This window comes from Dama dama, chromosome X, assembly GCF_033118175.1.
Source record: "Dama dama isolate Ldn47 chromosome X, ASM3311817v1, whole genome shotgun sequence".
NCBI classification, from domain to species: Eukaryota; Metazoa; Chordata; class Mammalia; order Artiodactyla; family Cervidae; genus Dama; species Dama dama.
Window position 1 is genome coordinate 115,378,435 of NC_083714.1, and position 23,749 is coordinate 115,402,183.

At 40.9% G+C, this 23,749-nt stretch overlaps 2 protein-coding genes and 1 non-coding gene across 3 annotated transcripts in view; all 3 read right to left on the reverse strand.

The window, feature by feature from the left end:
• The window catches only part of SYTL5 (synaptotagmin like 5), a 265,631-nt gene that overhangs the window by 139,116 nt on the left and 102,766 nt on the right, over window positions 1–23,749 (reverse strand). The gene's annotated exons all lie outside the window — the stretch shown is intronic.
• On the reverse strand, window positions 3,120–3,226 carry LOC133053208 (U6 spliceosomal RNA). The gene has a single exon (XR_009692142.1). It is a non-coding gene; the product is annotated as a U6 spliceosomal RNA (small nuclear RNA).
• On the reverse strand, window positions 16,165–16,515 carry LOC133052814 (histone H2A-Bbd type 1). The gene has a single exon (XM_061137651.1). The coding sequence runs from the start codon at window positions 16,513–16,515 to the stop codon at window positions 16,165–16,167; it is 351 nt and encodes a 116-aa protein (XP_060993634.1).

The window sequence follows — 23,749 nt, forward strand, 5'->3', positions numbered from 1 at the left end:
AAGGCCCACTTGACTTCACATTCCAGGATGTCTGGCTCTAGGTGAGTGATACCATCGTGATCATCTGGGTCATGAAGATCTTTTTTGTATAGTTCTTCTATGTATTCTTGCCACCTCTTCTTAATATGTTCTGCTTCTGTTAGGTCCCTATAGTTTCTGTCCTTTATTGTGTCCATCTTTGCATGAAATGTTCCCTTGGTATCTCTAATTTTCTTGAAGAGATCTTAGTCTTTCCCATTCTAAAATAGGCCCTTACTACTTAGAAAATCCCTCTTTGATATTGTATCATTTGGTTTAAATGAAATTAAGTTCAAAATTTTAAATCATATGCTAATGTTCCGACTCTTTGTGACCCTGTGGACTGTAGCCTACGAGGCTCCTCCACATGGGATTTTCCAGGCCAGAATACTGGAGTAGGTTGCCATTTCCTTCTCCAGGAATCTTCCTGACTCAGGAATCAAACCCGGGTCTCTCACATTGCAGGCAGATGCTTTACCCTCTGAGCCACCAGAGAAACCCAATTTCACACTAGGAGACTAAAATCTATTGATCTCTATACACAGGTCTTGGGAGGATATATCAATGGATTTGTCTGTATTCTGATATTTGAATTAAAGAAATATATTTCATATGATCTCTTGGTCTATGTTTACCAAGTGGGCTGTTGCTGAACTTAGTTTTTGCAATCTAGATAAACGTATATTTAAAGTCTATTTTTGAACCTTGGAACATCATTATTTGATGGTTAGATTCCAAATATGATTTCCCTACACATACAGAAACCTTCCCACACCCTATCTCAACTATAATTTCTGCTTCCCTGGTAGCTCAGGTGGTAAAGAATCCGCCTGAAATGCAGGAGACCAAGGTTCAATTCCTGGGTCAGGAAGATCCCCTGGAGAAAGGAATGGCTACCCACCCCAGTTTTCCTGCCTGGAGAATTCCATGTACAGAGGAGACTGATGGGCTACAGTCCAAGGGGTCGTAAAGAGTTGGACACGACTGAGCAACTCACACTTTTACCACTTTTATTCTTATGTTACACAACAATGTTAAGTGATTTTTTTACATTATATTGTTTGGTTTTAAGGATTTTGCTTGCTAATGAAATACATCTTAGAGTTGGTTTTTGTTTTTCATTATCTTAATTTCCCTTCAAGTCCTGACTCTTGGAAATATTTTCTGACTGCACAACACCAAAAACGAAAATGTCACCAAAATCTATTTATATGAACCAGAAATCCTTAAATGAACTGGATGTGTTCATAATGTAGAAACAGAGTGTTTCCTGGCATTCGGTTAGAAAGATTAAATCAAATTAGCCTGGATAAGTCAACTGTTACAAGGACTGGAAATTGCTAAATTAAACGTTAACAAGAGTTACAAATGGTACTGTGCCTACTTAGAGATGAATAAGGTTATTAAGGGGCTCAGAGAAGGTAAGTCAGATTTTAATATTTTTATTCAGTGAAGCAGAAAATGAAGTAGAAGTCTAACAAATTATTTTTGTAGCTGATAAGGCGTCCAGAAAATAATTTTTAATTAGGTGAGAGAACAATTAAATGGACAAGAAGTTATTAAACAAGGAAACAAAAAGTGGCAACTCTAAAAACTGAGCTTAAACTTCTGTTGGCAAAAACAAAGATGCAAACTAACAGACAACAAAGATGGAAACTAACACACACAAGAGAGCATCCCCATGGCAAGGGCAACAATGAAGCACCGTGCAAAGTACCTGCCAATGCACAGTATAATATGCTGTCTAGGAAACAGGGCATCACTATTGGAGAACTGTGATGCTCATATACAGAATCATGGGTGAAAAAAATCAGATGCTTCTTGAACAGATACTGGAATATCTAGTATAAATCTTATTTTTATATATTCTGAGAAACTAGCAAACATTTAAGACCACTCAGCAAGGAAAACTGGAATAGCAGCATCTAACAGCTGCCCAAGTCACCACAGCCTGTTCTCTTGAGTAAGACATGAGAGTACAGAGAGGCTAGGATGATAGGACTCAACGGCTGAGAATATGGGCTCTCGATTCTAGACTACTGGGGTCTGCAGCCTGGCTCAATTATTCATTAATTATGGACAACCTCCTCAGCTTATTCTTATGTAAACAGAATGAAGATGATGAAGTCTATCCCATTGGGTTATTGTGAAGAGTAAAGGGAGCTAAACAATCTAAAGCATCCCTGGAATAGTCATTTATCCTTTCTTAACAAAAAAAAAAAAAAACCTCACCCAAAGTGAATACTGTGTGTTAGTAAAAATACATACTCTGGCCAATGAGCCTATAAATTGAGAGAAATTTCTAAGGTCCCTTGCACTCTGAAATGCTAGAAGCGTATACCTGTTAAAGAAAAAGATTCCTAGGGACTTCCCTCGCAGTCCTATGGTTAAGATTGAACAGCTTCCACTGCAGGGGGTGAGGGTTTGACCCCTCGGCTTCCCTTGTAGCTAAGTCAGTAAAGATTCTGCCTGCAATGCAGGAGACCCGGGTTCGATTCCTGGGTCGGGAAGATCCCCTGGAGAAGGAAATGGCAACACACTCCAGTATGCTTGCCTGGAAAATGCCATGGACAGAGGAGCCTGGTGGGGTACAGTCCATGGGGTTTGAAAGAGTCAGACACGCCTTAGTGACTAAACCACAAGGAACTAAAGATTCTACGTGCCTTGCAGTGAGGCCAAAAGGAGGAGGCAGGGGAGAGAGATTTCTAGAGTGCAGAGGATAAGTTTGGTTTCTTAACATTTGGATACTGGTGTGTGTGTGTGTATGTTTTTTATTGGAGAATAACTGCTTTACAACTTTGTGTTAGTTTCTCCTGCACAACCAAGTGAATCAGCTCTTTGTATACATATTATCTTCTAACTCTTAGGCCTCCCTCCCACCCCTCTAGGTCACCACAGAGCACCAAGCAAAGCTCCCTGTGCAATATGGCAGCTTCCCACTAGTTAGCTATTTTACACAGGATAGTTTATATAACTTAGTTCTTATCTCTTCAATTCATCCCACCCTCCCCTTTCTCCGCTATGTCCACATGTCCATTCTTTATGTCTGCATCTCTATTCCTGTTCTATAAATAGGTTCATTGTGTACCATTTTTTTTTTTTTTAATATGGAACGCTTCACAATTTTGCATGTCATCCTTGTGCAGGGGCCATGCTAATCTTCTCTGTATCGTTCCAATTTTAGTATATGTGCTGCTGAAGCGAGCACCATTGTGTACCATTTTTCTCGATTTCACGTGTCAATTTTCTCTTTCTGACTTATTAATACTTCTCTCTGTATGACAGACTCTACATCCATTTACATCTCTACAAACAACTCAGTTTTGTTCCTTTTTATGGTTAATATTCCACTGAATATATCTACTACATCTTCTTTATCCATTCATCTGTCGATGAACATTTCGGTTTCTTCCATGCCCTGCCTATTGTAAACAGTGCTACAACGAACATTGGGATGCATGTATTTTTTTTTTTGAATTATGGTTTTCTCAGGATATAAGCCCAGTAGTTGGATTACTGAGTCATAAAGTAGTTCTATTTTTAGTTTTTTAAGGAACCTTCCTACTGTAATCCATAGTGGCTATATGAATTTATATTCCCATCAGTTTCAATGATGAAAACCTGAAAACACTTCCTCTAAGATTAAGAATAAGACATGGATGTCCACTCTTGCCACTGTTGTTCAACATAGTTTTGGAAGTCCTAGCCATGGCAGTTAGAGAAGAAAAAGAAGTAAAAGGAATGCAAATTGGATACTGATAATTTTGATTCCATGACATATCAACATATTTCATGACTCTATAAGGGCCAACTACTTACCATTCTTCTCTCTTTAACAACATTAAAAATGTGCCTGAAATACCATTATCCCCAAGTAGTTACTCAGAGTGTTCGTATCTCCTTATGCACATCTATTGACACAAAAGGCCAGCCATTTATGATGACAATGATGACAGGGCCATTTGTGATCTCAATGATGAGGGATTCAGCCAGGTTTAAGTGTCTGCCCCATGGCTCTGTTTCCATCTTTACTACACCTGATCCTCACCTGGTGACTCAGTTCTATTAATAATAACTCACTCCCACCTTGTATCTACATGTCACTGGCCTCCAGCACCACCTCCCACACTTACAGAGCAATTACTATAGGTCAGACACTGTTTTGTAAGTATTTTACATATGTTAATCCTTTAAATCAAACACCCCCCACCTCTGAGTGCAAACAATTATTACTCCCATTTTACTGATGAGGACCCAGGAACAGAGAAGCTAAATTTCCTTAATTTCACACCTGGTCAGTAGCAAAACTGGGATTCAAATTTAACCCTACACTATACTTCCTGGGTATAGTTAAGACCCAGAACCTTGGTCCCCACCCCTGAGTTACTCTTATATTAACAAGTCTTACTTTAATATTTACCTAGTGCTTCATGGTTTTAAATGACTTCACCTCCATGATCTCATTTGTTCCTTGTGGCCATTATGCAAGATAGGATAACTATGAGGAAACAGGCTCATAGAGAGCAAAGGTGTACAGGAGGGAGTGACAGGTAGAACAGAGCTTAACCCTGTGTCTTTGGCTACCAAAACCTGTTATTCCCATCACTTCCATTATTTTGTTCTGAAGGTTTAGAAAAAGAAGATACCTACGTGATAGGGACTTTCTGGGGATGGATTTTCTAATGGAGCTAGAATATAACCAAGACTCTGAATTCAAGATGACTCTCAGGGAGGGGAGGATAAGAAAACACAGAATAAAAGGAAAAATAACAGAAAAAGGAGATGAGAAAGGATAGATATTAGCTAGATTATCATGAAAGAAATGAAAGAACTTGGTAGTGGTTTAGGTACTGAGAGTCAATGAAAAGTTAGATGCAAAACTGATTTCAAGGTGTCAAACGTGAGAAGCCAGGAGACCGTCAATGCCATTAACAGAAACATGGATGAAAGAGGAATTGGTTTCACATCAAAGTGAGTTTGGCTACAATCCTGAAGAACGTTGGCTGACAGCTGAACTTGGATGTACAAGTGGGAAAATATACAGCAGATGGAAAAACCTAGAAATGGATAACTTGGAGGCATTCACTTAGAGGTGATATTTAAAACTATGAGTCGATAGAAGGCATAGGCCAAGAAAACAAGTAATACATTACAGCCCAAATGCTAAACCTAGGGGGAAACCATCACTTAGGGAAGAGAAGAAACAAGAGGGAAAGTGGTAGAAAAATAGCTGAAGAGATAGTATAGAATCACGGATATTAAGAATGGAAAAAATTCAAGAAGTAGGAAGTGACAATGAATGCCACATAAAGCAAAGGAGTCAAATGGAATGAGGATTCGAATAAGTATACCTCACAGCACTTACTACATTTATAATAAATTACTTGGGTAAATTGACATCGTTCCTAACTATAATAGAGGTACTTAAAGGCAAACTTTTAGTGTTTCCTACTGTAGCTTCAGTACATAGTAGTGCTCATGTTTACATGTCACTAAATAAACAGTTACTGAATAGGGGAATCAATAAATAAATGAACGGATATAATTAGATTTCTTGAAAGCACCACAAATGACCCTTGGAAATTCAGTGTCAATAAACCAATGAAGGTAGATGTCACGTCATAGGGCAATTTACAGAAAGTGGGACTTTAAAACAGAGAAAGTGGGTAGTATAACAATAGAGGCAGATTTAATTAAACATTTCTCAGAGATGTGTTCTTGCTCAAACGATATAACAGATCAGGTGGACTTCCTATCCTAGGACACTATATATTTATCAGATTTTGTCCTTCTAACAGCTCTGCCTGACTTCCAGATGATCTTCAAGAACTTAAGGCAGTCACTACAGTTGCCAACTCTACAAGTGATGGAAGTAAGGGGACCTACCTGCTTTACTAGTGCTATCTTGAGTAGAATCAGAACTCCATGGACGAGGTATCAAGGAAGATGGAATAAAGCAGGGTAAAGAAACAGAAGTCAAGAAAATGATACTACCCACAGAAAGATGGAGCCTGGAATGGACCCACATTCAAGACAAGTTTCAAGTCCCTTGATGGGGTTTTCCTTTGTGGTCCAGTGGTAAAGAATCTGCCTACCGATGCAGTGGACACAGGTTCGATAACTGGTCAGGGAAGATCCCACAGGCCACGGAGCAACTAAGCCCAAGCACTACAACTACTGAGCCCATGCTCTAGAGCTTTGCAACAAGAGAAGCCTCACAATGAGAAGCTTGAGCAACACAACTAGAGAGTAGACCCTGTTTGCTACAACTAGAGAAAGCCTGCGTGCAGCAACGAAGATCCAGCGCAGACAAGAATAAATAAAAAGAAAAAAAGCGTTCCACCAAATCATCCAAAATATGTGGATGTGTGTGGGAGTAAATGGGTGAGAGCAAGTGCATATACAAACAACATATGGGATATACAAAAACGTAGTTACAAGTAAATTCTAAATAGAAAGGATTATAGCTAAATGTTTACATATGCTGGCAAGATTGCTGTAACATATGTCATTGAGTAATAAGGCTTAGGTAAAACAAACTGCATGTTTCACAAATTAAAGTTGCACTTCCTTCTCTTAACATACAAAATGATTATAAGAAAGTCATTTCAACAAAAATGCTAGATGTGTCTCCAGGACACAAAGAAGTAAAAAGAACTATTTTATTATTGTATTCCCTAAATTATTAGAACACGTTGGCAAACTTGAATAAGTTGAGCGACAGCACAGCTAATTACCACAGACTGGTAGAGCATTTCAGAAATCCTAAGTACATAGAATAAACAGGATTTGACAACAAAAAGACATCTTCTTACCTTTTTCCTTATCTGTTTCCCAGATATTAGTTGCCCATATGTAAACACATATTTGTGTACATGTTTTTATGCACACAGGGATAGACAGATCTATTTAAGAATTTTATTGATGTCCAATCAAATGTCTTTATGCACTTAAGCCATAGGCTTTAAATTATAACAGTCTTGTGTTTAAGCTGTTATCTAAACAACATACAGTGTATTATGAAGTGAAAAAATTAAACACTCAGTGCCTATGCTTGAAAGACATTTTAAGGAGGCCAAGATTTAAGCAGTATTTAAAATATATTATCATATATAATATTTTCTAGTCATGACTTTGAATGCTTTAAATAGATACCTCCTTTGTTCTCCAAATACATAGTCTGATATGTTGCAAAAATGTAGTTTTGACTTAAATGAGGACAATGATGTAGCTAATTAAAACAATCCATATTAAAGAGAAATATCTTAAAATCTTATGCATCTCTGTAGTGTATTATATTCATATTCACAGTCAGTATCTCATCTTCCTGTGGTGCTAAAAACATCATATTTATATTGAACTTATTCCAAGGCTTTCAAACTTCAGCAATCCTACTAAATATATATCCATACTAGATATGTCACCGTATCAAGAATAGGAGTGAAAGCAAAGAACAATTCAACGGTGCTAAATAAAATCTGACTTATCTAACAAAGTAAAGAAATTCAGAGCAAAAGGACTGCTACTTAATACCTAGAGGTGTAATAGGTTTTTGGCAAAGTGACACAGTACTTCTGCTATGAAATTGATTATGTCACAGATACATAATTGCTCCTATGTTCAGTGGGATCTAGAGCAATGCTTCAATTTGTAGATTAAATTAAATGCTAATAACAAGAAGATACCTATATCTCCCTCCTCATTCCATCAAACTTACAGAGCAGCTCATTGGCCAAAATGTCCCTTCTTTATATATTCCTGTCTTTTTCCTTTTAACCAAATGGTGAAAACGTAGTCTTTCATTTTCTGAAACCAAACCCCACCTCACAAACACAAAACACAAAAATCAAGAAAGAAGATGTCACACTGAAGTCCACTAGACACAGTATTCTTACCTCAATCTGATGGCTAGAACACTTTTGTAGGCTTACATTTCTTTCAGACACACAAACTGTAGAATGCTGGACTACCTGACCCTCAAGGAGTGCTAGGAGCAGAAACTTGAAAAACTAGCCTCTTGTGTTCCCACAATCTATTTACTGAACACACCCAGTAGCACACAGTAATACTTATCTGTGGTGGACAGCTATTCCAAAGAAGCAGGTGTATCTCCACTTTAAAAAAACGAATGCCTGTGCTGATCAGCAGGGGAAAGGTAAGAGCTCTTTTATCCGTTAAAGCACGCTGACATGAGTTACTTTTTAAATCAATGTTTTCAAGATGATTCATTCATTTAATATTCTATTCCCCCAAACTCGTATTATTAAAGGACCTGGGGGAAAATGTATCCAATGATTACAATGAACACATATCTGCCAGGTACTATTCCAAGTGCTTCATATATATCATTTCCTATAGTTTCCAAAACTTATGAGGTATGAACTACTATCCCCATGATACAGATGAGGAAACTAAGAACTTTGCCCAAAGTTACCCAATTAGTAAGTGGTTCATCCAGAAGTTAAATCCAGGCATTCCAGCAACACAGTTCATGTTTCTAACCATGAACCAGCACTGTGTACGTATGACTTTTAGAAGGTAAATTGTAACAGAATGTGGCTGCTCAGCTGAACAGTAGGTAATGTGTGAAGTCTTCTCAGTATTTGTACTATGTTGGAGTAAGTGAAAATTTTGGAAGATTATTTCCCCAAGATGAGTATTCATTTATATTATCATAGCAGGCCTCTTTTTCTGCTTTTCTGCAATGGTCCTTCAAGGTTCTGGGGAATTAAAAAAAAAAAAAAAAAAAACACTACCACATGAGTCCAGCTTAAAGTGCCAGTAAAGTTATTAAGTTCAAAGAATACAGAAGAAGCCAATATAATACCTTTTAAAAGTCTCAAGGATAAATGCTTAATTCTGTTTTTCAAATTAGATCAGTTCAGTTGTTCAGTCATGTCCAACTCTTTGCAATGCCATGGACTACAGCACAACAGGCTTCCCTGTCCATCACCAATTCCTGAAGCTTGCTCAAACTCAAGTCCATTGAGTCGGTGATGCCATCCAACCACCTCATCCGCTGTCATCCCCTTCTACTACTGCCTTCAATCTTTCCCAACATCAGGGTCTTTTCCAATGAGTCAGTTCTTCGCATCGGGTGGCCAAAGTATTGGAGCCTCAGCATCAGTCCTTCCAATGAATATTCAGGACTGATTTCCTTTAGGATGGACTGGTTGGATGTCCTTGCAGTCCAAGGGATTCTCAAGAGCCTTCTCCAACATCATAGTTCAAAAGCATCAATTCAGATTAGATAATTCCTACTAATTTGTCTTCAAATTCACTGGTTCTTTCTTCAAGGTGATGTTGAGCCCATCTTTTATGTGTTTTATTTTGCTGATTATAAGTTCTAAATTTTCATTTGGTTATTTACACTTTTCCATTGTCTGTTAAAATTCTTAATCTGTTCATTCATTAAGACCATATTTCCTTCATTCACTGAACATTTGTCTTTAGTTCTTTGACTATAGAATAATTGCTTTAAAGTCTTTGTCTAAAAAATCCAACAACTGGCCATCTTGGGACTTTTCTCTCTTGACTTCTTCTTGACTATTGACAGGCCCTATTTTCCTGTTTTCTCCATGCTGAATATTTTTACTGTATATTAAAAATATTTAGGAACGCTGGGTTCTGAAGAGTGTTGATGTTTGTTCTGTTTAGGATCTGTTTAGGATTGCTGGGTTCTGTCGAGTGTTGATGGTTTGTTTAACAAGTAGTTTGATACCTTGGATCTTATGCTTTATTAAAGCATGCAAAAAGCCTAAGTTGTTTCCTAAGCCCAGTTAATTTTGAGGAATCAACCTCCAAATTCTATCTCTTCTACAGATCCTGTAAGAGTTGGGTTTTAGGATTGTTAAAGAGTGAATCTATCGTAGGCCTTACAATGGGGCATAATCTTTACTCCTAAAGCTTCTGGTGTTTCAACTGGATACCCAACATATTAGGGAGGTATTATCAAGGACTCGTCACTTGTTTCCTGTATCTCCAACATCCCCCAGCATGGGTCAGTTGGTAATATCTCTGCTCCTCTTAACCCTGTACCCTCTGGTCAGTCTCAGGCAGTCTTTCCCTATGACTATTCAGCTCAGTCCTCAGCCAAAGACTCTTGGGAAACCTCCACATGAACTTTTGAAGATTTTCCTTTACATAGCTCCCTCTTCTCTGATGCCTTGTCTTGCAAATTCCAGCTTCTTTAGCTTTACTGAATCTTGATTTCTACCTCATCAGCCCAGCAGTACCATTGTGTGTTGCCTAGAATCTAGCTTCCTGTGCCATTGGAATGTTTCCCCCAAGCAGACAACTGGAGTGATGATTTAGCTACCTGTGAGCTTCCTTTGTCTCTGGAATCATAACCTTGTGCTGCGTGTTGTACAATGCTCAGAAACAGTCAGCTCATGTATTCTGCCCAGTTCTGTGACTGTTTTTGCCAGAAGGGCTACTCTAGTGCTAGTTATTCCAGGGTAAAAGTCTCCCAGGGAGCTTCATCTCTGACAAAATTTAAATGGTAATAAGAGACCTATTTCTTCTGTTTCATCTCACACATTCTTGCACGGCTTTACCCAATCTCAAAACATAATCATATGCATCATATGTCAGGAAGGTGGTGGGGAACAATCAATCACCTGGCTGCTACATCCTTTATCCTCACCGAGCATCTTAGTTTGGGTTCCCTTAGAAGCAGATGCTGAGACATGCATTCAAGTAAAAGTAGTTTCAGAGAAGTTGTAGTTACCTATGGCTTCTGAAACAACATATCATAATCTTGGTGGCTTAAAACACACATAAATCACTGTCTTACAGTCTAGAGGTCAAGAGGTTTGAAATTATTGTTATTGGGCTAAACTTGGGTACTGACAGGGCCACACTCCCTCCAGAGGTTCTAGAGAATTTGTTTCTTTGCCTTTTCCAGCTCCTAGAGGTACATTCCTTGCCTATGGTCCATTCTACCATCTTCAAAGCCAATAGCATAGTATCTTGCTTCAGTAGTCACCATGCCTTCTTCTATGTCAAAACTCTCCCTCAACCTTTCTCTTATAAGAACACTTGTGATTACCCTAAGGGCCCATGCATAAAATCTAGGATATTCTCCTCCACTCAAAATCTTCCACTTAATCATTATTTGCAGGAAAAAAAAACTCTTTTGTCATATAAGGTAAAATTCACAGGTTTATGGACTAGCATCGGATATATTTTGGAGCCACTATCCAGCCTACCTAAGTCCACACTCTGGCCCCTAGAGGTTCATGTCCCCCCCACATGCAAAATACATTCACCGAACTCTTCAATCCCAAAAGTCTCAAACTATTTCAGAACAAACTCAAAGTGTAAAATCTCATCATCTTGATCAGGTATGAGTGAGATTCTCAGGCAAAATTCCTCTCCATCTATGGACTTGTGAAACTAGAAAATAAGTTATCTACTCTCAAAATATTGTAGTGGGACAGGCATAGTTACAGATATTCTCATTTCACAAGAGAGGACAAGGAGAGTCACGAGCCCAAGCAAAATCAAAATCTAGCCAGGAAGTTACCTGAGGTTTCAAGGCCTGAAAATAATCCTCTATGCCTTGAAGTCCTTGGCCTGTGATTCAACCCTGTGGGACACGGTCTTCACCCTAGGGCCTGTGGTTCTGACCTCTAGCACATTTCTATGCTGCCGAACAATATTCTTGTATCTCTTCTTTGTATTCACTTTTTAAAAAAATGGTTTTAACATCTCCTGGTTCTCTCATGACTCAGGTAAAACCTTTCAACATGTGTTCATTTCACATCTGTATTTATGTGATTTATTTTGTTCTAAAAATTATCCTTAAGACAAATTTAACATAAAGAAATTGATTGCATTTATACACACTAACAAAATATCAGAAAGAGAAATTAAGGAAATAATTCCATTCACCATTGCATTAAAAAGAATGAAATATCTATGAATAAACAAACCTACCTAAGGAGATCAAAGGCCTATACTCGGTAAACTAAAAAATACTAATGCAATATATTGAAGATGACACAAACAGTTGAAAAAATATATCATGTTCCTGGCTTGGAAGAGTCAATATTGTTACAATGACCATACTACCCAAGGCAATCTAGAGATTTAATGCAATCCCTATCAAATTACAAATAGCATTTTTCACAAAAATAGGAAAATGAGTTTAAAATGTGTATGGAAACACAAAAGATCCTGAATAGCCAAAATAATCTTGTGAAAGAACAGGGCTATAGGAGTCATGCTCCCTGACCTCCCACTGTATTACAAAGCTACAGTAATCAAAACAGTATGGTACTGGCATAAAATCAGATACATATACCAATGGAACAGGATAGAGTGCCCAGAAATAAGCCCACTATGGTCAATTAATCTATAACAAAGGAGGCAAGAATATACAATGGAGAAAAGACAGTGTCTTCAATAAGTGGTGCTGGGAAAACTGTAAAAAAATGCAATTAGAACATTCTCTAACACTATATACAAAAATAAACTCAAAATTAATTAAAGACATAAATGTAAAATGGAATAGCAAAAAACTCTTAGATGAAAACATAGGCAAACACTATAACATAAATCACAGGAATATTTTTTTGGATCTGTCTCCTAAAGTAAAGGCAATAAACAAATGAGACTGAATGGAACTTAAAAAGCTTTTTCATAGCAAAGGAAGACACTGACAAAATGAAAGACAATCTACTGAATTGGAGAAAATATTTGCAAATGATATGGCTAATAAGGGATTAATACACAACCTGTATAAATAGCTCATACAACTCAACATCCAAAAAAACTTGATTTAGAAATGAGTGAAAGAAATGAATAGATGTTTTTCTAAATAGGAAATGAAAAACCACAATGAGATATTGCCTCACTTTTGTCATTATGCCTATCATCAGAAAGAGCACAAATAACATATGTTGGTGAGGATGGGAAAAAGGAATCCTCATACACTGTTGGTGGGAAATTAAATGGGTGTAGCCATTGTGGAAAACAGTGTGGAGCTTCCAAAAAAAAGAAAAAAAAAAAACCTAAAAACTACCCAGCAATTCCACTCCTGGGTATATAGCCAAGAAAAACAAAAACACTAATTAGAAAAGATGCATGCACCTCAGTGTTCAAGTGAACCATTACTTATAATTGTCAAGATAGAGAATCAACATAAGTATCCATCTATAGATGAATGAATAAAGAAGATGTGATACACACACACACACATACACACACAATGGAATACTGCTGCTGCTGCTAAGTCGCTTCAGTCGTATCTGACTCTGTGACCCCATATACAACAGCCCACCAGGCTCCACCGTCCCTGGGATTCTCCAGGCAAGAACACTGGAGTTGGCTGCCATTTCCTTCTCCAACGCATGAAAGTGAAAAGTGAAGTCGCTCAGTCATGTCCAACTCTTCGCGACCCCATGGACTGCAGCCTACCAGGCTCCTCCATCCATGGGATTTTCCAGGCAAGAGTACTGGAGTGGGTTGTCATGCCCTCCTCCAGGGGATCTTCCTGACCCAGGGATGGAACCTCCATCTCCTGCCTCTCCTTCACTGGCAGGTGTGTTCTTTACCACTGAGCCACCTGCAAAACCACACCTGCAAAGCCCTTTATTTCATCTGGGAGATATTAATATATTAGATCATGAAAACTCTGAATTTAAAGGAGCTCTGTTCTGATTGTCATATCTAATAAATCATTAATTATATAAAGGAAGTATTCTTTAAAATCCCTGAAAATAAAGAAATTGAACTGTGACACTTAAAATGGGCTAGACTGAAATAATACATACTCTCTAAGAAACTAACAACCATTTTAAGAACTCAAATGCATAAAATGTGGTTAAATCTTTAGCAAACAAGTCTAGTTTAACAGTTCAGGTTTTATGAAAATTATATCGTCCTTCATTTATCCATATTAGGTGTAATACAAGCAAACTTTTTTAAGCTACTCGGGTATTTTTTTTCCCAAAACTTCTACACTTTTACTGATCAAATGACCTAGAATTCCTTCCAATAAAACTTTAAGACATGAAAAATCTGTTTAATCAAATCCAGTTATTTTGCTGACAAACCTAAATTTCCACAATAATAAAATTCTAGGTATATCAGCTTGAGAGCATTTCAAAATCCTTAGGTAACTAAAAACCTTGGATGACACTAAACTGAGTTCTATAGTGGATAGTTTTACTATTTAAAAGATAATACAGTGAAACACTGTTTAGCTATAATTTTAATTTATACACTTGTGCTTATTTGTACATGCTTCAAGGAGGCTAAATCTTCAGCTGTCAATCAACATGTTCACTTTTGTCACACTGAGAAGCTGTACATATAAGGAATGTGTGTGGCCAAAAAAGGTGGGTTAGGTATATATGTGACCTAGTCCAGTAAAAATCACATGAAGTACACAGTTATGGACCCCCAGACCTCTCTGCAAAATAAAAGTGATTTTAATTAAAATTTTTAATTAATATACATCACTGAGACCCTACTATGAGCCTCAAAATTCAGGGGAAAAAAGAGAATGCTTCCGTTCTAAAGTAAAATGACATTTTGTTCCAGAATAGGAAAGATGGCACTGAAATAAAAAAAATAAGCAGGTATGTAGTTAATACAGAAAAGTAAAGAAGGTGTATGGAAATCAACTTTGAAAAACAGCACAAATTTGTATTACATTTTTTCCAAGTCTGACTCAGTTTTCATGAGTTTATTCATATGATTTTCAAAACCAGCTTCTGGTTATTTAGTATCAAATATCATATTGAATATTGAACTCAAATCTGAGAACTGCATTTGCTCTCAGTAAAAAAGACTAAGTTTTGTTAGAAAGTTTGCTCTAGTTTCCTCAAGTCTGTCTGCTTTTATTAAAAGATTGCAAAAGTTCATTGCTCAGCTCCATTAGTTTCCTAAGACTGCACTTACAAATTACCACACACTTGGCTAAAATAAAAAAATAAAACATTTATTTAATTCTGGAGGTCAAAAGTTTGAAATATGTTTCTCTGGGCGACCTACTTTGTACTTTGCCCCCAAAAGCAGAGATCTGTATCTCAACAGAATAACTGAACCAGGCCTGGCCGCCCCTTGGGGGACCTGTCTGAGCAGCTGGGGAGGGAGACACCGGCAGCCATCTGTTAGGGGCGTGGCCTGGGCCAGGCTCTGTGTTAAGTCACAGTTTATAGGCACATGGTGACATCATCTCTGGGAAAACCCCAAGATGGAGAAACTCTGATTATCCCTGTTTTACAGATGAGGAAGCTGCTGCTCACAGGAGACAAACAGATGTCCAAGATCACACAGCCAGAAGGTGGTGAACTGGGATGGCGAACCCAGGTCCACTGACCCCACTGTTGAAGCCAGCTGGGCAGCCTCTGACCAGTCCCTTATGACAGGCCAGGAGGCAGCGAGGGGGGCCCTTCGGCATCTGATGAACGTCCACAGAGAGTGTCACAGCACTGCCCAATAAGCCCTGTCTCAAGTCTCTTTTTTGGAATGAGACAGGGTAAAATAAATAATGCATGAACTCAACAGGGCCATAATTCCTCTTATGTGTATTTCTTTATGGCTTCCCCATCACTCCTCAATCTTCATGTGCAAGTCCTGCCCCATTCAGTTCACACTGACTGCTCCGCCATCCTCTTCAATCACCCCCTTGGCTTCACCTCCCACTTGTAGGTGGTCCCCACCAGGAATAAAGCCTTAGGATCCTCTCTCACAGGTTTCAGCCCCTCCCCCATTACCACCATCCTTCTGGGAATCCAACAGGCCCTCTCCACGCCAACCTCCCAACCTCCCTGGTCTGGACTCCTTCAGAGCCAGTGAGGAAGTCCTGCCCCGCAACCTCAGCCAGCGACGCCCCCCAGGACCACACACCATCTTGTCACCATTGGAAACCGCTCCCCAACTTCAGGATTCCAGCATCCCTCCCTGACCACCCACTCCACCCCTCCATCCCTCATGAGAGGACCCCCCCTGCCACCCCATGTCGCCCAGACACCTCAAGGACAAATGACAGAAAGCGAGCAGTTACAAGCACAGCCATGAAAACTTTAATAGCAGTGCTGATGGCAAAAGGCCTGGCCTCCCTCATCTGTGGGCAGTTTGGGGCGAGATGAAGCTACTGATGAGGTGTGGCTAGACTTGGGGGCCTGGGCATCCCTACTTCCTCTTGCGAGGGGTTGGTGCAGATGCGGGCTGAGCGAAGGCGTTGGGCTCGAAGAGGTGGCAGAGATTCTCATTGTTGATCAGCGCCCTCTGCACGTGTTCTGGGCTGATGCGCATCCTGTGGTTGGCGCCGGCCTCCTTCCCCGCCAGGTCCAGGATGTTGGCCGTCAGGTACTCAAGGACTGCGGTCAGGAACACCGGTGTGGCTGAGCTCAGGCGCTGGGCGCCCTGACGCTCTCGCAGGAGGCGGTCCACGCGGCTCACGGGGAACTGCAGCTCGGCCCTGGTGGAACGAGAATGCCTCTTACTGCGATGGCAGTTCCAGAGGCGTCTTCCCCGAGACATGGTGTCGGCTGGATGTTGCCTCGATCAGCCCAGACTGACGATCCCGCTGGCTGGGGCCTCCCTAGATGCCAGTGCCTTTCTGCTGGCTGTGCCCCCTTGCTCAGCTCTCTTATTGCTCAGGGAGCTGCCTTTGTGACAGCTCGGGCTTTGTGATGTCATCGGTGGCCAGTTGGCCCTGACCAGGACTGGCCTAGAAATGGTTGTGATAGGAACCTCTTTTTAAAGGGAACTCTATCTATTTCACTGTAACAGTCTAGTAAAAAATAAATAAATAAACAAACAGGGGGCATGGAGAGAAAAAGAATGTTTTAATGGAAACACTGCCCTGTCCCTGGGACACCACTTCAGCTTATCTGAGCCTAGCCTTGGATTATCTTTGAACTGGTTCACATCCCTCTGTAAATTGGTGGTCACTGATAGACATACTGAATGCCTTGTCCAGGGGAGATCCATTTGTCTCACTTCTCATATTGTAATAAAACCAATCGTGCCTCCAATTACCCATTTATAATTGTGTAAATACATTGTGTAAATACATTTTAAAATACTCTGCTTCAAAACTTACATGTTTGTTCTTCAGGTCATCTTTTGTTATACCATGTGCCAATCCCTTCATGAGTTAAACAGATTCTTTGAATACAAGTACATTTCGTATCTTTAAGAGTTTTATGATGGACTCTGAAGGAGAAATGCCAAATGCAACACTAAACTAAGGGCCTCTTCATTGCCTTTCCTTAGATTTGAAACCATATTCCTCAAAGAATAAAATGAAACAAATTAACTATTGCAGTGGTCTGCAATGATTTGGGTACTGCCATGGGGTCATTATTGTCTACTAGTCAGCAACAAGACCTATAGAAATCACAAGTTAGCATTTAGTGACCATTCTAGCAATCTGGCTGTACACCAACACTTAGGTGAGTGGAATCATCTTGTTGAACAGGGTATGTATTAGTCCAGGTGTGGCTGAACTTCAGTGAAGTGTCATACGTAAGCTTCATATTAGTCACGTAAAATAAGGCTGTATCTGTTAGCAACGAACTTGCACAGTAACAGAAAATATTGACACTGTACCAAAACAATTTGAAGAGCACTATGCTACACTAGTTTACTGAACGAGAAGATTTTATCTTTCAGAAAATTGTGGTTTTACAATGAATTTACAATGGAAACGATGAACTCAAATATCTGTAGGAGCCAGCAATATGCTGTACATGAGTGAAGTGGGTCACAAGTGAGATACAACAGAGAAAGGAAAGGCCCAGTATGAATGGTACAAGCAGTCAGACATCTTCATTGGACTCTAGCCATGGATGGTCAGACATTTTGATTTTCACCAAAAAAATTGAGATTTTTCAGGCAAAAAGTTCTTGATTCGTAAATGTTGCTTGATAATCAATTTGCCTTTAAAAATGTCGTTGTAGGGGACTTCCCTGGTGGGCCAGCGGTAAAGAATCTGCCTACCAATGCAGGGGACACGAGTTCAATCCCTGGTCCAGGAAGATCCCACAGGCTGCAGAGCAACTGAGCGCTGAATCACAACTACTTGAGCCTGGTAGCCACAACTGCTGAGTCCACATGCCTAGAGCCTGTACTCTGTAACAAGAGAGACCACAGCAATGAGAAGCCCTTGCACCACAACTAGAGAGTAGCCCCTGCTTGCTGCAACTAGAGAAAGCCCGTGCATAGCAATGAAGATACAGCACAGCCAAAAATAAATAAATAAATTTTAAAAAAAGATAGTCACTGTAGGCCTAATAATTCCATTTACTGACTAGATTAGGTCTGTTAAGTGGCCACTTTGTAATTTGTTTTCTAGGAACATCATATATTGGTGTTCATATAGTCTCCTCTTCCTTGAATGTCATTTCGAGGCTCTGAAAGCCCTTTGTAAAGAGTCAGGTGGTCTCTGGCAACTTCCTACAGGACCAGTCAGATTCAGGGACCAGGGGAGCCTGGGCCCTCAAAACACCTCTCTTCTCAGAGGCTGTCTTTAGAGGGAGGCCAGCTTTATTCCCAGGCCTTGTGTTCACGCCAACAGCAAGCTGACATTACTCTCCAAGGTCTTTCCAGGCTGGACTCTTGGGCTCACGTCATCTCACACGGGATGTTTTCACCTGTGCTGACCTGTGTCTGGTGTCTGACCCTGGCCTGCCCTGACACTGATTTTGGTTACAGACCTGGTTTGGCAGCACACCCTCCCTAGTCCTTGTTCCCACTCATACTGGTTTCAGTGTTCCTGCTCTCAACAGGGCACTGGTCATCACTGGTCTCTGCAGGGCTTAAGTTAGAACAAATCCTGCCTCACCAGCCCCCTTCCCGTGTTTTCAAAATGCACAAAAAGCCTAATCTTGGGTGACTCATGCTTTCCCAAGGGCAGTGGTTCTCAGCCTCTGCCTGCCTTCTGCCCCTGGTCCTGGGGAGGAGGGGGGTGTGGTAGGGTGCCGCAGTTAGCTGGAGGACAAGCTGCCTGGGGCCCCCGTGTCTCCTGTGAACCCACAGGCACAGATGTGAGTTCTTAAAGGGATGGTGGTACAGCTTTCCCTGATTCTCCCCTGTCCACGTGACTTTGCACATGGCCTGCCCACATGAGGTCAGAAAAGCTCAACCTCCAAACCTAGTCATCAAACAGAGTCTAAAGAGCCCAGGAATCCTGGCTCCCTGCAGGTGTCACATGGGCCACTAGTGCTGACACAACATGGTCTGCACGGTGACCCTGAGCACACAGACCTGCTAACCTGACATGGTTTATCCACCTACTATGACATCTCTGGTCCTTAATGTATCTTCTGGTCTGACTTCCAGTGAGGTATCCTGGAGACTACATTTTGTGCTAAAACATGCCATAGCCATAAGCCAAAATCAACAGCTTTCAAGAACCACACAGCCAATGTGGTAGGATGTGAATATCATGATTGATTCCCTGGCACCAGTCACCCTGGAGGCACTCCCTGTTGTCTGAAAGTCACTGGAAGATGAGGCATCGTGCCCTGGACACAAAGATGCTCCATTTCATGGATGGGGTGGCAGGGCTGGTGCCCTCACGTGACCATCTGAAGGACACTCTACCTGATGTCGCTGGGGAGAGGCCTGCTGGCCACTCAAATGAGCAGGAGAGTAAGAGGGGGGCCTGGCTAAGGCCAGGAGGGTGCCATGGCTCTCGTTAATGATTCACAAATCTGTGTGGTGAACATCTTGACAGAGAAAAGTTTCTTTTATTAAATTTTTTTTAAAAAATTTATCTTTAATTGGAGGATAATTGGGCTTCCCTTGTGGCTCAGCTGGTAAAGAATCCACCTGCAATGCAGGAGACCTGGGTTTGATCCCTGGGTTGGGAAGATCCCCTGAAGAAGGGAAAGGCTACCCACTCCAGTACTCTGGCCTGGAGAATTCCATGGACTGTATAGTCCATGGGGTCCCAAAGAGTTGGACACGACTGAGCGACTCTTTGCTTTATAATGTTGTGTTGGTTTCTGCCATACAATGTGAATCAGCCATAACTATACATATATTAATATCCCAAGAAAAGTCAATTAAACAAGCACCGACTCCTTCAAGTTCTTAGCACACCCGACATGGTTACTCTCAAGACACTCCTGAGAAGTTGCCAAAAGCTAAGCCAGCTCCTAGCTTCCATCAATAGTGAAAGGAGGGAAATATAGGGTGTCACCAGACAGAGGTGGGCAGAAAGGGAACTAGGGTGAGGACTGTCTGGTTCCCAGATGTAGCCCTGGCTTCCTCGTCTGTACAGCATTCTCACTCTCTGTCTCCCCACAAAATTCAGCAGGCTGAGATTTTTACAGAGGCCCAAGCATCCAGCAATGAAGTGAGAACCAGGTCCAGGCTAATTTACTAGTGTCCAAAAGAGGATAGAAGGCTACATTCTGCCGAAAACATAGCACTGATATTACCCAACATGGTAAAATACATTACTAATATTTTCTGGAATGAAGCATGACATAAATAAATGAAACAAACCAGACAATAACTTCTTTTATGTGTATTTCTCTATGGTTTCCTCATCACTCCTCAATCTCCATCGAAAGGTCCTGACCCATTAAATTAATGCCAACTTCTATGCCACCCTTTCCATTCACCCCATTGCCATTACCTCTGATTTTAGATATTTCCCATCATGAATAAAGTTCATGCCAAATGCTCTTCCACTCTCTCCATCCATCCCCCCTGTCATCATCACCCACTTTCAGGTGTTCACCATGATGAATAAAGCCTTCAGCTTGTCCATCACGGTCTGTAGCCCCTCCCGAGTTACCATCATCATTCGTGGAATTCAACATGCCCCCCTCTCCAGCCAACTTCGCAACCTCTCAGCCCGGATTCCCTCAGAGCCAGTGAGGAAGTCTTCACCCCCAAAACCTCATTCATCGACTCCCCCCAAGAATCACTCCCCACACTGTCACCGCTGGAAACCATTCCCTGAAATCACAGATTTCAGCATCCCACCCTGACTGCACCTTTCACTCCTCCACTCTCCATGAGAGGACTCCCCACCAATGTCCCCCAGATGCCTCAATGACAAATGACATAAAGAGAGCAGTCAGAAGCACAGACATGGATTTAAGCACCTTAATACCATTTATTGATGACAGAAGCCGGGGTTCCTCAGCTGAGAAGTTGTGCATTGGGCTGAGGTTATGAAGGCTCCTGCCAAGCTCTGAGGACCCAGCTTCAGCCATTCCTTCTGGATCCAGGCATCTCATCAAACAGAGGGAAGGGCACATTCGTCAAGTGGTGATGAGGTTCTACGTTGTCACCCCCGGGGCTCTCCACACCCTGTGGAGTGACCTGCACACCGCCATTGGCCTTAGCACCGACCAGATCCAGCCAGAATGCAGTCAGTGAGATAACTGAGCATGGAAAAGAAGGAAATCTGGTTGGATGAACTCAGGGTGTGGACATATTCATCCTCTTGCAGAAGACAGTCCAAGGGGCACACGGGAACTGCAGCAGGGAGGATACAGGATGGGCTGGTGTCTGGGAAGAGCACTCCTCACTTCGTTCTTCCGACATGCTGTTGGCTGGCTTTGTTTCTGCAGATCAACCTCTGCTTAATTTTCCTGCTGGACTGAGTCTCTTAAGACACGTGCACTGAGCCCAACACATTTTACCCCTGTGCTCTAGTCCCCCATTGATCGGGGGGCCACCTCTGTGACACCTTCAACTTTGGGATGTCACTGGTTTCCACTGTGCCCTAATCAGGTCTCAGCCAAGCCACGTCCATGTCAGAAACCTGGTCACTCCATTGCCCCCTGATATTGAGGGAAGTGTACTTGACTATACCATTGTACAGATGTGTGTTTCACTGGCAAACTTTTCCCTCTCTTTAGGGTACCAGACCACATTATCTGATTGTAGCCTTGGACTGTCTTTGAGGTCTTTGACAATCTTTGGTTAGTTGGAGGTTACTCACAAACATATAAGAGATTCTGTATAGTAGAGATTAAATTGTCCCCTTCTCATGATGTAATGAAATCAGTTTTGCTTCCATGTACACATTCATTTAAATATTCTTGATCAGTATTCCTGTATCCAATGTTTGATTTCTCTTTGGAACAAGTTATAATACTTTTCCATTCCTTCACTGAGTAAAATAAAATCTTTTAACTCATGTTCAGTTCAGTTGCTCAGTTGTGTCCAACTCTTTGCGACCCCATGAACTGCAGCACGCCAGGCCTCCCTGTCCATCACCAGCTCCCATGGTCCACCCAAACCCATGTCCATTGAGTCGGTGATGCCACCCAACCATCTCATCCTCTGTCATCCCCTTCTCCTCCTGCCCTCAATCTTTCCCAGCATCAGGGTCTTTTCAAATGAGACACTTCTTCGCATCAGGTGGCCAAAGTATTGGAGGTGAACATGAGTTTATTATGTGTCTTGATTTTTACAGTTTGAAAAATATCTTTGGATCATTTTGGAATTTACAATGAGATGCTTAATGGATTCATCAGAACCCAGTAAACATTGTAAAGAAAGGGAAAATGCATTTGGTGCTCAGTTTAAGTTCAGATGTTTCTCTTCCTGGCTGTCCTTGGTGAAGCCAAAGCACAAGAGATGTTTCTTCTCATCTTCTTTTTTCCTCATTTTAATTGTCATCTCTACAAGTTTGTGTTTCTGCTTGTTTCTGGTTCATGTACAGCTGATAACAGTTACTGCTATTTCAATTCCCAAAGCAAAAGTAGAAGAAAGAACTCTCTGATTCCAGCAATTTCAATATTCAAGCAGGCAAACCTCCATAGATTTCAAGGCCTGGCAATAATTGTTTGTGGCTTGAGGCTCCTCCTTCTGACTCCAGGACTTCACCCCCTGACCATAGCTCTGCCCTCTAGGCCCTGGGCTCTCCCTTCAGAATCATCTTGCCTTTATTTTGAATGGAACACATGTTTGCAGCTGAGTAGCTTTATCTGCCTATTTTCTGCTTGTCAAATTTTGGGAGCCCCATAGCCTCCTTTCATTTCATCTTCTATCTATCCTTTCAGTTAGAGATGGCATTATTCATGCTGATTTAACATGCTCAAGAATCCTGTAGTCTCCCATGTGTGTCTTGAGGAATCCATGCCCTTACACAAAAGGCTCATTCAGAGATTCTTTATTCCTAGCTTCTACTGAGATGACTGGGGTTATCTATGAGTCACAGCCCATTTTGCTTCATGGAGCCCTCTGTTTGTATATTCTGGTATTCTGATACCTTGGAGGTAACTAGCAAAAAATATCTAGCTACATCCTTGATATTTTTCTCTACAGGACACTTTCCTGACAGTGAATCCTTTCATTTTAATGTACTTTTACAAACTGGACAGGCTAAGACTTTCTCGTTATCTTTAAAGTCCTAAGTTCCTTTTTGCTTAACAGATCTTCCCTCAATTTGTCTTTTCTCTACCATTTTCACTACCAGTAGCAAGAAGAAACAAGGGCATACTTTCAACACTTGTCTTGGAAATCTGCTCTATTTAACTGCAATTTATTTAAAATTTAGCTTACAATTTAAGTTGTCTAATTAAATTACAACTTAATTTCTAAGCTAAATTTTCAATTCATTGCTTTTAAGTTCTGCTCTCCACATAACTGCAGGAGACAATTCACCTAAAATTTATACTACTGTGTAACAAGAATCCTCTCAAGTTTCCAAAATCATGTTCCATATTTCCTTCCAAATCTTCACCAGCAAAGGGTGTGGGAAAAAAGGAACCTTCCTACACTGTTCGTGGGAATGTAA